The following is a 14,919-nucleotide window of genomic DNA, read 5'->3' as shown; positions in this document are numbered from 1 at the left end:
TTTTTTGGATTTATTAAAATTAGTTTTTAACCCATTACAACATTTAACTATATGGCTATTTCAGATTATATATAATATATATAACAATGCCACACAACCTGTTTTCAACCACATAATACAATGAATAGTGAATGTATATATCTTTTTTAATGAAAGGGAAGATCATATTACCCAACGACAACGTTTTTTCAGAGAATTTCTAGTTAAAAAAAAATATCATATTCAGCCAACACCACAACTGTGCAAGGCCTTCGGCCATGTACAGTGTGGGGCTGGCTCAGGCTCGCCCTCCACACCCACAATTGGCCAACCCACAGCAGCCTGTCCTCCGGGGTCAGCTTGCTTTGTTCTCCACTTGCCTCTGTGGTCATAAGGTACCCACTGTTCCCCCGGCCCATGTTCTCCATGTGGGTGCCCCTTACACCACTCCTGTGTAGTCCAGTGTGCAGCCCATGCCGGCCTGTCCTGAATGGTCAGCTTGCTGCCCCTGCCTGCTCCCTTCAGCCCTTTGCAGCCAGCTTGCTGCCCATGCCGGCCTGCCCTATGTGGTCAGCTTGTTGCCTCAGTCATTACACGGAAGAAAGGATCTCTGTAGGTTTCAACACAATCGGGCACCCCGTTTTTTTTAAAGCGGCTTACATTACATTGATCCTAATATCTTTGGGCAAACATTAACTGCTTCTTGGTGTGTTTAAATTCGAAGTACAACTCTGCTTTTATTCAAGTCTACGATTAACATTATAGAGCATGGCTCTAAGCATTAAAGCAGTTTGTGGGAAGATTGGTGGTGTGACTATGTATTATAAGGGATAAAATACCCTTCACTGTATACTGAAAGCATTTCGCAATTCCCCCTGGTTTTTGTGACTTTATAAAGGAACTTAGCCTTTGCCGATTTGCAATATCCTAATAAGTGAGAGTGCTTTTTAAAATGTTCATTCAAACAAAAATCAATTTTTTTTTTAACTTACCCTGGAGTACTGCATCTTATCCACAATATCATCACTGGTGAGAGGGATTAGGCCTGCAGGTAAATGAAAAATGTTTAGTGATACTGGGAAGCAGAAAAGAGTCAACATGATATCAACCACCCAAACAAAGACCATAATTTCACGGAAAAAAAGAAAAAGCCTGTAGAAATTACAGGTTTCTCATAGATCCAAATGACTGGCTAAAACAATATGTGAGCCTCAGGGTTAGGGTTAGGAGGGTTCCACAACAAAGGAAGTCTATCTCTGCATGAGAGGATCATGTACTGCCAGAGTCCATCTCATGTTATGTATGAGTTAGAAGGTGCCACCTTAGCACTTCGAGGTCTTCAAGGTTGGCTAGCAAAGAGAAAGGTCAAAGTGGTAGTCATAATAGTGTGTTAGACAGCAAAAGGGATTAGGTGGTTACCGTCTTACTTGCTTGCAGAATAGGAAGAAGGAATCATACAGGCGAAAAATCACAGAGGGAAGTAGAGTCAGATAAGGGTTCCCCAATGCTGTCCTCTCTTCCTTACTATTTCAGGAAATTGAATTGAATGTTGAAGATTGTACTGAATGTTGAGTTTCGATGTTCTGTCTGTCCCCTTCACTTCAAAGTGTATGGACAAAGCATGTACTGGATGGTTTGCAAAAAGAGGAACCCAATATATGCTTTAAGGGCGGAGATGTTGTGATCATGTTCAACATAAACTGTTTTTCTCAGAATCTATGCCATTCCAGATGCGTAAATCTCTGTAAGTGCCAGTCTGTCTCGAGATTGTATATCCCACAGAGCTCACAGTCATAGGCTGCCGGTTGTGGGAGTTGTAATTTTAGAAATACATTAGCCTATTCATGGGCATGTTTATGCTTCCTTTGGGTACCATCATATCGGTTTGCAGCCAGTGGTCTTCCTTTTCAGTAGGACTGTATCTAGGATACAGACCGCTAGTACACCACATGCAGCCAGTTCATAGCACATCCTCTCTAAAGACTGATTCACCACATGCGAGATTGTGCTGAAGAGCCATACACTATAAAGAGCTGGAGAAATTCCAATCTTAAACGAGATATCATCACCGTCGAAATTATCGCTTTTTAATCACAATTAGCTGTGAAACACTTTTGTTGCAGTGCACGTCTCTCTCTAATTGCACAAAGTTGGGGTCAAAATATCATGCTCGCCATCAAGGACAGATCAAACCTTTATTCAAAAAATGGAAAATACTTTAAAGGGAAAAGCAATTTAATTTGATGTTGTAGTGTGAGAAAGGGAAAGACAAGTTATTTTGTTGTGAACACCCTTGCATAATTATCTGCATACCTCTCATGGCAGTAGGCAGGAAAACAAAAATAATATTAGTCTGTAGTGGGACAACGTAAAGGAATTGTTTTAGCTTTCACCTGTGGACCAAGTATCAAGATACATTTCGGTTTGGCTTGAAGATGGTGTAAAGGTTCAAGGAAAAGGGTTGGGGAAATATGGGCTCACATGTAAGGTGGACTGACCTAAATCCCACCTTCTTGAAATTGGAAGCAAGGCCATGCTTGTGAACATATAAAGAAGAGCAATAAATGTATAACAACATCCAAACCTCTTGGTTTTGCATTTTTGATAGCGTTTTAAAAGCTTTTCTATAGGAATATTTGTTATTATGACATAGTACTCGACATTGTTTTTTTTCCCGCTACTTTGCTTTCACAGGCTACCTTTGTTCGAGGATTGTCTTGGGTGTCAATGACAATTATTAACCTCATTAATTCAGTTATTGTGGAACCAAAAATGAATGGGCCCTAATCTGTATCTCTATGCTTTTGCTTGCTTTAATTTTTTGTGCGAGTGTCTTTTCCGGCTCACCAAAATAGGGGGAAACAAAACAAATTGAAGCACTCAGTCAGATAAGCAGATGAAAGAACCAAGTATTGTGTTGATTTTGCTTTTGTCTCTTGCTATGATAAATGCAAATGTGACACACCATTCTTGTTGGCAGATTTGAATCCCATGTTCTGCCTGCTTTGGGCAACTGTTTAAAAAAAAAATCACTTACTGAAAATCATTTGATCATATGAATATGAGCAATGGAAAATCTTGTAAAACTACTCTTACCCGTTAACTTTTCCATAGTAGGAAAAGGCTACTTACCTATCACTGTAGTATTAAGGTGTGTGCCTACTTTAGATTTAAAAGCTTTGTCAGCCTGCAAAAAATAGTTGGCTTGGAAACCCATTACTCGATAACGCATTTAGGCGTTGATCATAGACTCAGCACAATTCATGATGAAGCCATCCTGAAACCCACAATTCCTTTATGCTTCAGGTGCTGTGCTTGCTTTGTGTTTTCCCTGTGATGGAGCAATGTGTAAGGTTATATACAAGTGTGTCAGACAGTAGCAGACCCACACTATTTTTCACAATGCTACCACGGCCACTGATTGTGTATGAGGCCAAGGCTTCTTCAACGTATTGTTGTATACTTTGGTCCACAATAATTTCAAATCCTTTCAATATCCACAACTCTTGGGTGCTGAGAAATTGTTAGCACAGTCAGCGTTTCTTTTTTGACTAGAGGTGACACTGGCAGTTTCTATGGCTCTTCAACAAGGTCAAAAAGCAGTTTTTAGTAAGCCTGGGCGCAGTTCCGCGTAAGTGACAAAAAAATCTCTACCAAGCTACGCGGAGTTCGTTGAGTGGCGTAGTGGGTTACATTGTGCCGTTCACACTGATTTTTAGGTCTGGGTGTTTGTCCCACGCTGTAAATTAAGCACAAACGGCATCTCGCACAGTGCAAAAGGTCGCTGCTTTTTTCTGCTACTCAAGTAGAAATTCTACTCTAGCTGCAGCTTCCTCAACACGAACAGAAGGTTTCTCAATGTGAGCGGTTGGGACCATCGCGACCGCCCGCATTGAGAAATTTTGCAGGGAAGTGGTCTAGCATTGGATTTTACTCGCTCTCCAACTTACTGTTGACTAGAGAGGGAAAAACGTGGCTCAGTTTTTCGTATCTCTGCGAACTCTGCAGAATGCAGAGTGCGAAAACTCCACCAAAGGAGCAGAGTTCACCACCTAGGCTTAGTTTTTAGCACAGTGTTGAGAGAACTTTCTGCTTGAACGTTTTCATCAAAGCCAGTGGTTTTTAAATGGCACAAGAGCATTTTTAATCAGTCTAGTAGGAGCGTACATGCTTAATGGCCTGTCAGTCTGGGTAGCTGTAGGGTAAATCTTCAAGGCTATAGCTTAAAATTTAGGGAATAGATGGGTTTTTAATTTTTTTCGGAACTGAATGTAGTTAGAGGCGAGTCGTAGGTCCTGGGGTAGATCATTCCACCTCTTAGCTGCTAAATAGGAGAATGATCATCCTCCTGTCCTTACTTTCTTAATACGCCTTGTTCTGGCAAAGGCTAATTGAAGTGACCGCAAACTCCTTGTGGAACATAGAATTCAATCTTTTCCTGAAGTATTCTAGGGCCTGTTCTGTGCAAAGCTTTGTGAGTGTAACTAAGTAGTTTAAATGCTGCTCTTTGACGCATAGGCAACCAATGTAGTTTCTTCAAGCACATTGAGGCAGAATCGAGCTTCCCCTTATTGCAGACAAGTTTCACAGCAGCGTTCTGCAGCACCTGTAATCGTGTAAATAGGTGCTCATTCATGCCTACAAATAGTGCATTCCCATAGTCCAGTGGTTCCCAAACTTTTTTGACCCGTGGCTCCCTTGACCTAATTGGCAGTTGGCCGTGGCTCCCCACCATTTTTTTACCGGCGCACCGTGGCGCACACTTTGGGAACCACTGGTCTACATGAAGAATCAAGCCTAGACGTGATGAAGGATTCAGAGTAGCCATCACCATTTAAAACTTTATTTGCAATCACAAAGAGCTTATAAAATACATCGCAATGCATACAACACCATCATAGAGTAGCTGAGGGGCTGGCAGGTAGCTGTGCGCCAACCAGGGCAGACGGGACCGATTTAGGGAATTAATGAATTGTGAGAGTATAATACAGTACATCAGCGCACCCTCGGTGCACGCTGTGAGTTATGTGACTGTGTGTGCCTCAGCTGAGGCTTGCCCAATGAATGTCCAATGCCTGTCAGTGTTCGCGAGTCAGCTGACTTTATTGATTTAGTATTACCTTTTCTATTTAACTGTGCATGTCTGCAAATGTGCACAGGACTATAATAAAATACTTCCTCGAAAAGACTTGTTTAATATCATGATTGCACATTTGTATAACAGTACGATCTTACAAGGGCATTAGTTTAGTCCACCTCCATTTCTGGTTCTTCAGAGCAGTTTAAAAATCATCTTGTAGTTTCTTATTGCTCAGACGGCTGTAATTTCTGATATTTATATGTTTGCCTAGTTTTCTTCATTTCTTGATTTTGATTGGGTGAAAGTATCACTCATAGTCGTTCAAATGTCACTCATAATTACAATGAAATCCTGAAAATGTCAGACATAACAATCTGAAACCTTGGCAGCTATGTAAAATTCACACCTGACATTAGCTGTAATCACAGAGCCCCCAGACCCCCCCCCCCCACCTCCCCCCCCCCGCCCTGGCCTGCCTTATCTGCACAGACAATGGGAGTCCAGTAATTTGCAGCTCGTTACTGGGGCAGCAGGAGCAGGTAAGGCGCTGGTTGATGAGCGCAGCCCTGGAGCCATTCAGATGCAGAGGGCGAGGGCTGGGATCAATTGACCTGGCAGGCAGCACAAAGAAGGGGGAGGACTTGTGGCTGCAGTTTTCACGACCCACATCCTGCACGGCGTCGCGGCGCCCCTGGCTTCTCATCACGGCGCACCAGGGCACCGCGGCGCACACTTTGGGAACCACGGCCATAGTCTAACAGACTAACCAACAAGGCTTGCGTGACAGATCGTCTGCAGTCCAATGGTATCCAGGGGAAAAGTCTGGCCAGAAGTTTCAGGATAGCAAAACCTTTGCCACAAAGGGACCGCACATGTTCCTTCATGGTCAGGACGTCATCAATAATGATGCCCAGGATTTTGTCGTGTTGTTTTGGAATTGGCGCATTACCAAGAGTGTGTGGCCACCAGGTAGCGTCCCACACTAGTTTGGCGCCACCAAACAATAGGATTTCAGATTTTCTTGCATTCAGCTTTAAGCAGTGCGTGTGCATCCATTGGGCCATTTCTGTAAAACAACTGTGCAGCTTTGATTTATTAATCTCTGTTTTTCATCCAAGGCCACCATCAGTTGCGTGTCATCCGCATAGGAGCAAATGCCAATGCCCCACTTCCTACCAATTTTAGCCAATGATGAAATATATAGACATTAAATAGGGTGGGGCTAAGTGAGGCTCCATGCTGGACACCACAGCCGATGGGGCTGGGTTTGGATTGAAATTGACTGAGATGTACTGATTGTGTCCGGTTACTTAAAATGAACGTAGCCAGCCCAGTGCATTGGAATAAATTCCTTTTTCATAGAGAATTTCCATCAGGCTGTCATGAGAGACCGTGTCGAACGCTGCCGACAGGTCCAACAATATCAGAGTCACTGCCCCTCCCTGGTCAGTGCATAGTCTAACATTGTCCGACACTGCCAGCAGCGTTGCCTCTGTACTGTTGTTTGCTCTGAATCCTGTCTGAGATGGATCAAGAAGATGATTTGTTTCCAAAAACTCAGACAACTGCCTATTTACCAACTTCTCCAAAACCTTGGAAAGGAAGGGGAGTTGGGAAATGGGACAATAGTTTTCGGGATTGAGTACATTAGTTTCTGCTTTTTTAAAAAGGGGAATTACTGAGGCATGTTTCCATATGTCGGGAAAAATGGCAAATAAAAGGCAGGGTAGCAGGATATCCCATCTCCGCCTGAGCTTTTCTGGGAGACCCTTAATCATACCCTTTACGGTCTTGCTGGACCTTTCAACTAGACCATTGCACTGTGGGTGATAGGGTGTGGTGAACTTATAGTTCACTCCACACTCCTTCCACATTGCAGTCCGGTAATTAGACATGAAGTTTGCACCGCTGTCTGATACAACCTCCGTCGGGAAACCCACTCTTGAGAAAACTCCCAAAAGGGCTCTTGCCACAACAGGTCCTGTAGTGGCCCTAAGTGGTATAGCTTCTAGGTATCTGGTGGCATGACCCACTACCACCAGAATAAACCTGTGCCCAGAGGCTGTTTGGGGATCCATTGGTCCAACAATGTCTATCCCAACTCTTTCAAAGGGAACCCCCACAACAGGTAATGGTTTAAGGGGGGCCTTTGTAGTGCTCCCTGCTTTGCCACTGGCTTGGCAGGTTACACAGGAGGGACACAACTCCTTGATGTCTTCTGACATGTGGGGCCAGTGAAAATGTGGAACAAGCCTGTCCCAAGTTGTATTTTGGCCAAGATGTCCTGCTAAGGGAATATCATGGGCTAGTGTCAAAAGGAAGCCTCTGAATGCCAAAGGTATGACCAACCTCCTGGAAGCACCAGGCCAGGGGTCTCTACCCTCTGAATACAGGAGCCCTTCATTCCAGTAAACCGGATGGGTTCCACTAGCATTCCCTGCAGCCTCCGCAGCAGCTTGCTGTCTGAGGGGTTCAAGAGAAGGGCAGTCCAACTGCGCCTGCCTCAGATCTGCCCTAGAAGGTACCCCTGTCCCAAGAAACTCAACCTGATCAGGTTCAAGCTCTTCTAGGACAGTTACTTTTTTAGGCTGACATTCAGCTTCCTCAGAAGGCTGATCCTCATTCTGAGGCAGGGGGGAAGGCACAGCCTTAAACCTACTGCTCCTTTTCCTGGTAGGTAACTGGTCCATTATTCCAGAATCCAGTGCCTGTTCAGTGTTGCAATTTTTGACCTGTGACCTAGTCACAGCAAGAACATGTGCTGATATGCCCAACATTTCTGCATGTGTCCTAAACTCCACTTCAGACCAGGCTGAAGTCACTAGGTCATTGCCAAGCAAACATTCTACAGAGAGGTCTGAACTAACAACAACCTTCTTAAGGCCAGTTACCCCTCCGCAGGTGAAATTAACAACTGCCATACTGTGTGTGGTAGTGACATTGCTAGCATTGGTCACTAGGTAAGTTTCACCTAGTATGATCTGTCCAGGGTCCACAACGTCAGGTATCACCATTGTGACACTAGCCCCTGTGTCCCTGTAGGCATGAGCCTCTTTTTCATTGATTAAAGGAGTTTGTCTGTACTTGCCCACGTTATTGGGACTCACAGGGAAGGACATATCCATACCTCCATCACAGATCAAAACAGCTTGAGTTGGTACTCTGACTAGGCCAGAGTCCATCTCAGTTCCCAAGGTTAACCCTACTCTGCCCTTATGCTGAGAACCACCACTTGGAGCTGAACTAGGGGGAACAGTTGCCTTAAGGGCAATGATGGCTGGAACGGTCTCCTTTTTGGTGCAATCACTGGTCCAGTGAGAATTACTTTTACAAACTTTTGCACCAGGGTTTCTTTGGACCTTCTGCTTCACCCTGGTTCTGACCCATTTGTCTGCCCTCTTACCCAATTCTTGTGGAGAGGTCAAATCAGAGTCAACCAGGTGTTGATGCAATAGCTGGTTCTGACAATTATTAAGAATCTGTTCTCTCATTATAAGGTTATACAATCCTGTATAGTCACTTACTTTACTGCCCAGTAACCAGCCTTCCAGAGCATTAGTAGCACAATCTACAAAATCTGTCCAGTCCTGAGTCTGTGTCTTCTGGGTATCTCTGAACAGCAACCTATACTGCTCAGTGGTTAGGCCAAACCCATCTATTCGATCACTCTTCAGGACATTGTAGTTGTCAGCATCCTATTCTTTAACAGTGAGGAGCTTGTCTCTACCTTTGTCTGCAAAGGAGAGCCACAAGATTGCTGCCCACTGACTCTGGGGTACCTGCTGTACTTTGCATGCCCTCTCCAAAGCAGTTATCCATTTGAGGATGTCATCCCCCCTCTGATAGGGATGGACAATCTTGCTTGGGTTTCTATGGTCATAAGACCTATCCCTACCACTAGGGATTTTGCTGCCACCAGTGGGCTCTAGCCCACACAATGTTTTCTCTCTTTCAAGAGCCAGGGTCTCTTTTTCCAGGGCAACTTGTTGCCTCTGGATCCGAAGCTTGACTTCTTTCATTCTAGCTTCATGCTCTCTTCTCTCAGGGGATGTTCTCTTGTGAGATGAGGCAGAGGACCCTATTGATGAACTAGAATGGGGTGATTCACTTGAGTGAGATCTCTGTCTTCTAGGTACACCAGTAGGCTTACCTGAGGGGGATGAAGGAAGGCCCATCGTGGCCATCTCCAGATTGTCCGGTCTCTCCCAGGTCCAGTTCATCAACCACTTCCTAGTCTGCACTCTCCTCCTCCTCAGAGTCCTGGTTAGGTGCCACACTTGGATCCTCCTCAGATGATGGGTGGCCCCCCTCCCCACTACCTAGGGTATCTGGATATGATGCTTTTACTAAGTCATCTGCCACCAGGATATCTATAAGGTGTTGGGTGGTTGGACTCTGTCATTGCTTTAATTTTCTTATGGCACACAATCCTCTCAATTCTTGGAAAGTGAATGTGGCATATTTAATGTCTTCTGTTTGCTGACATCTGGAAGAGAGGCACTGGCTCCTGCCCTTAAAGCTGTGACTAGTGAGGTGTGGTGTGTGCACCTACCTACACTACTTGTTTCCTACTAGAACCTCTCTAGAAGTTGGAGTCAGGGTGTGCTAAGCCCTTACCACCTACAACTGCTAAGTTCAGTTGAACTTATGTATTGTAAGTCTTGATTCATATGTACCTACAGGTACCTTAATGTGATTTTTCAAATGATATTCTCAAGATTATTTGGTAAAACAAGTGCAAGCTCTTATCCCATCCGCTGCACACCAATGTGAGAAGTTAGCCTGGTATATGATGTCCATTAGTTCTAGTGGGCACCTTGCACCAGTCTAATCGACCCTTATTGATGGTAGGTTATAAAGTCAACCTTCTAGAAAGCTATCCTTAGTGGTAGCTGTGGAGAGCAGCCTTCAGGCTAAGACTTGGAGACGAGTTATGCAAGTTGTTTTACCATTTATAATCTCTTGAGTACCAAATGAAAGCACACCACACAAGGTATATATCAAATATATATGTATTTATTCTAAACACAACCCCTCTGGACTCTTTAGGAGGTCAGAGGTAAAAGTACAATACAAGGAACTTAATTAGCATACGATAAGTTGCACAGTATACGTTTTGCCCTAGGGGCCTCACAAACCATATACTAAAATAGTGGTATAAGAACCACGTGAGAAATAGAAAGCAGGCCTGGGGCCTGTGGAATCGCTGGGGCTACTCTAAACAACCAAAGGTTAGGATGTAGGGGGCCCACGGGAGATGCTTGCAGTGTCTAAACACAGCCCCAGGTTACCATTGACTTTCTATGGGGAAGAAACAAGTTACAATTTTAAAGAAAAAGGGTACAAGGAGGTGAACTGCAATGGAACCCTTTTAGCATAGGACACTAGGAGAGTCAACACCCACGGGAGCACCGGAGAACTCGTGTTACCTCACCCAGGGAAGCCGGGTGCATCGGTGTCTTTTTGTGTCGGGTTTCGTTGTCGATTCCAATGGAGAGCTGCGAAGAAGTGCTGCAGGCGACCAGAGGAAAAGTGTCTGGATGGATCCAAGGGTGGATCGGAGATGTGAAGAACCTGAAAGCAGAGGAGACAGAGTCTGGGCCACTAGACAGTGACCAGGGCGGCGATAAAAAGATGCCACCAGATGTCGGGTGATTTCAGGTGAAAAGGTGAGGTTTGTCTCTTCAGCCACGAGGTCCAGGAGGCGTCGACGACGACCAGGAGCTGGATTCGAGCTGTCCCACGAAGGATCTAGTTGATTGCGGTGTCCGTATCCGGATTGGACCCAACAAGCCTTGGCAAACGCAACCCACGCAGGATGTCGAGATTGGCTTCGGTGGAGACCAGCAAGGTCTGAGGAACTTCTCCTTTGTAGGGAAGTTGGAGCAAGCCTGGAGCAACCAGGAAAGCAAGTTGGACCAAAGGTTGGTCTTCTTGGGGGCTCACTAGCCAACGGACTAGGAACCGCGAAGACGCGTCGAGCTGAAATGCACAAAGCGGGCCCACGGAACACTCGTGGAGTGTGGGCCTCTGAGCTTCGGTGCAAAAGGTGCTCGAGACTGGGGCTTCAAGCACCCCAATGCACAACTTCGGGATACCTCGGGAAGTCGGTGCAGGTAGCAAAATGCAGGATGTCCAGGAGTTCCGGTCCCACGTCTCTCGTGTCTTCCATCTCTCAGCTTTGCTGTGAGTGTAGGTCGGGTCAGAGATGTCTGGAAGTCCGTGTCCTGTGTCGCAGATACTTCTGGATCCGGCGGGAGCCTCGAAAATACAGACCGGCAAAGATACTGTTGGTGCCTGTTTGAACAGGGTGGTCACTCCTTGACCACAAGGGATATTTCTTCCGTCTTCCAGTCAATATGGAATGTCGAATGTCCAATATATCTGTTGCAGAGTTTCGCCCAGGGTAATCTAAAGTCCTAAGGACTGGGGTTCTATACTTATAGTAAGTTTAGGGGTTGGACTAACTCTAAGGTCCCTCCTATGGGTGGACCTGGGGTGGGGGTGGTTACACCCCTTCCCCTTTGTCCAGTTTTGCGCCAGAGCTGGGGCTGAGTGCCCCAGCAACCGGTTTGAACTGGGAAATGCATGGAGCACCTTGTGTGCCCCAGGCAGTGTGTGGAAAGCAATTCAATGAATGCAGCCCTCCCTGCCCCAATACACTTAGAGCCTGTCTGGAGAGGTGCCAGCACCTACCTGGACAGGAAACCTATTGTCCAGGCCTTCCCTGCTGGAGTTTCATCCAGCAGCAGGAGGGCAGCAGCATCCATTTTGTGATGCTGAGGCTCTGCTTAACTTTAACCGGGTAACCAGTAACTACATGTCTTCTCCCTATAGAGGGGTGGAATGCTACCCCAGCTGCCAGGAGTGGCGGGGGGGGGGGGGGGTAGTATTCCAAAGTTTTTGACACCTTACACAACATGTTTTGATAAAGCCAAACCAAAGTTAGCATTAACCGCGAGGATTATAATGCACTGACAGAGTATATGGTATGGCTATATCATAGAACAGCTATAAGGAGTTGGTTCCGAAAGCTGCAGAGGGGCTCAGCTCATGCTAGGGCACCCTCTCACATGAAACCAAGCACTCTACCTCCAGGATTGTCGAGGTCTGCCTTAGGAGTGGCTTATAGGTGTATATGTGTCTATATATGTATATAGATATAGGTATACTATATCTAAGTAAGGGGTGATTACACCACCTTACCCAGGTTGTAAGAACAGACATGTGGTGTCAGTTTATAAGGCAAACCAGGGGTGGCACAATACATGCTGCAGCCCCTGGTAGACCTAGGGTGCATCTATGCCTGGGTACCTATGGTACACTATACAGGGGCTCACAAGGGTGACCCAGTAACCTATCTGGTATGTACCTACATGGTATCAATTTAGAGAGAGAACAGCTGGGCTGTGGGCCTGATTAGCAGGTCCACAGCCAAACTAAAGTCGAAAAACCAGAGAATCACAGCAAAAAGTGGGGGTAACCATAGGAAGCAGACCCTACTCTCCTACATTGTCTACATACACATGAACGGACAAAACAAACTAGCCCTTTGCCCATTCTCAACCTTGCGAAGATGAGAGGCAACCATTAACTGGTTACACTTTGAGCGGTTGTTATGTTATGTTAATCCAGGATTTATAGAGCGCACAGCTACTGAACAGAGTGTCCCGGCGCTATGACAGAAGAGACGTGAGAAAAAAAGCTATGGATACCGAAAGGGACCAATAATTTAAGGTGATTGCTGAAACATCCAGGTTTTTAACTGCTTTCTAAACTCCAGAAGGGTCGTGGTCTGTTTCAGCAATAGAGGCAAGCTATTCCAAACGCGAGCCACTTGAACATGGAAGGACCGACCTCCACAACGAGCTCTACAGAAATTTGGTGCCATGATCAAATATTGGTGAGCTGATCTTAGCGATCTAGGGGTGGTGTAAAAAGAAATTATTTTCCTGATGTAATGTGCCCCCAGCCCCTGGAGAGCTTTGAAGGCAAGCGTCAGGGCTTTGAAAAGAATTCTGGACCGGATCGGGAGCCAGTGTAATTTCTTCAGATAGGGGCCAGGGAACGGATGTCTCCCTAACTTCAGGACTGCTCTGGCCGCTGAATTTTGAACAATCTGCAGCCTGTTCAATAAACACTCCGGTAGACCAAAATTTAGGACATTAACATAGTCCAAACTGGAGGTAATGAGGGCCTGCACCACTAACTTCCTGTGCATCATTGGTAGCAGGTAGAGAAATTTCCTGATCATTTTCAGAAGTCCGAAGCATGTGCCGGTAACGGACTGAACTTCAGTTTTCATGGATAGCCTGTCATCCATTCTTACTCCAGGTTTCTCACTGTGTTGACTGCCATCTGGGGTGGCGACATTTCATCAGGCCACCACTGTTTCCAAACATCCAGAGGAGGGGAGCCAAAAAAGATAATTTCTGACTTCGCTGGATTGCATTTAAGTTGGTGAAATTGAAACCAGGAGAACACTTCTGTCAGACAGTTTCTAATCCTCTGTCCGTTAAAATCTTCCCCCTTCCTACAAGTGAACAACAACTGCGTGTCGTCCGCATAAGATATAATCTTCGCCCGCCTGCCTCCGCTAACTTAGCTAGGGGGGACATATAAAGATTCGATAATACCGGGCTCAAAATAGAGCCCTGGGGGACACCCACATTCAACGGAGGAATCCTGGCTTTGAAGGGAGGAGACCAGACCTCTTGTATTCTGTTCTTCAAGAAGGAAGCTAACCATTTCAACACCGTGCCAGCAAAACCACACTCCTGCAATCTCTGCAGTAGATGATCAGGGGGCACAGTGTCGAAAGCAGCGGAGAGGTCTACAAGGATCAAGACAGTTTTTCCTCCCTTGTCGAGGGTCTTTCTGATGGTCTCAGAGACCTCAAGAAGGGCCGTCTCCGTGCTAAAGTTAGAACGGAAGCCTGATTGACTAGAATGAAGAAGGTTATTTGTTTCAACAAAGTTGGAGACAACCGAATGTACATATTTTTCCAATGTTTTAGCGAAAAACAGGAGGAGGGAGATAGTTCTGTAGTTGGAAAGTATTGTTTGGTCTGCTGAGTTTCTTCAGCAGTGGAATTACTTTTGCACTTTTCCACTTCTCCAGGACTTGACCAGTACACAAGGACAGATTCTGGATACTGTTGACTGTGGGATTCAGTATCTCTGCCATCGCAGCCAGAAATTTAGCAGGGCAAGGATCTGACGGGGAGCCAGACTTCAGCCCCTTCATTACTAATAAGGAGGCCTCCAGAGGGACTGGGGGAAAGCAGGAAAGGGAGGCATTTCCTGATTTGTTAAAACTGTTGTATATGAGGGAGTCCATATTTTCAAGTCTGTCCTGCAGGCCAAACGAAGATCGGATCTCAGTTTTTTTGTATAGAAGAAATTGGCCACCTGGTTAATCTGATCCCCAGAGAAGGAGGGGTGGTTGGCTCCAGCCTTGGGTGTCGAGAAACTTTTCACTATGCTGAAAAGTTCTCTACTTTTGTTCCCAGCGGATTCAATTTTACGGGCAAAAAATAATTTATTTTCCTCCTGTATCTTTCTATGATAATTTCTTATAGATTTTTTATACTTTTCTTTATTTTCTGTACTGAAGTCCCTCCTCCAAGCTCGTTCCAGCCGTTGACAGTCTTTTCTGGCCTGGGACAAAGTGGCATTAAACCATGGCGCGGACCGCTTGGCCAGTGTCGCTGGGCGTGTAATCATGGAGGCTAAAGTCCTAGTACCTTGGTTAACCCAATTTTCAAGCTCTTCTATATCCCTTTCTATACTCCCACATAACTCAAAGGGATGCTGGAGTTCTTGTGAGAATGGTTCAGTGAGGCCTAAATTTAAGATGCT

The 14,919-nt window shown here is 45.5% G+C and overlaps 1 protein-coding gene across 1 annotated transcript in view; it reads right to left on the bottom strand.

The window, feature by feature from the left end:
• The window catches only part of POLR2C (RNA polymerase II subunit C), an 80,997-nt gene that overhangs the window by 36,399 nt on the left and 29,679 nt on the right, over nucleotides 1-14,919 (bottom strand). Inside the window, exon 4 of the mRNA XM_086947786.1 lies at nucleotides 972-1,024. Coding sequence (XP_086803912.1) covers nucleotides 972-1,024 — 53 coding nt within the window. The remainder of the gene's footprint in view (nucleotides 1-971; nucleotides 1,025-14,919) is intronic.

This window comes from Lissotriton vulgaris, chromosome 12, assembly GCF_964263255.1.
Source record: "Lissotriton vulgaris chromosome 12, aLisVul1.2, whole genome shotgun sequence".
Classification (NCBI taxonomy): domain Eukaryota; kingdom Metazoa; phylum Chordata; class Amphibia; order Caudata; family Salamandridae; genus Lissotriton; species Lissotriton vulgaris.
The sequence above is the reverse complement of the archived record's forward strand: the minus strand, read 5'-3'. Positions and strand labels throughout refer to the sequence as shown.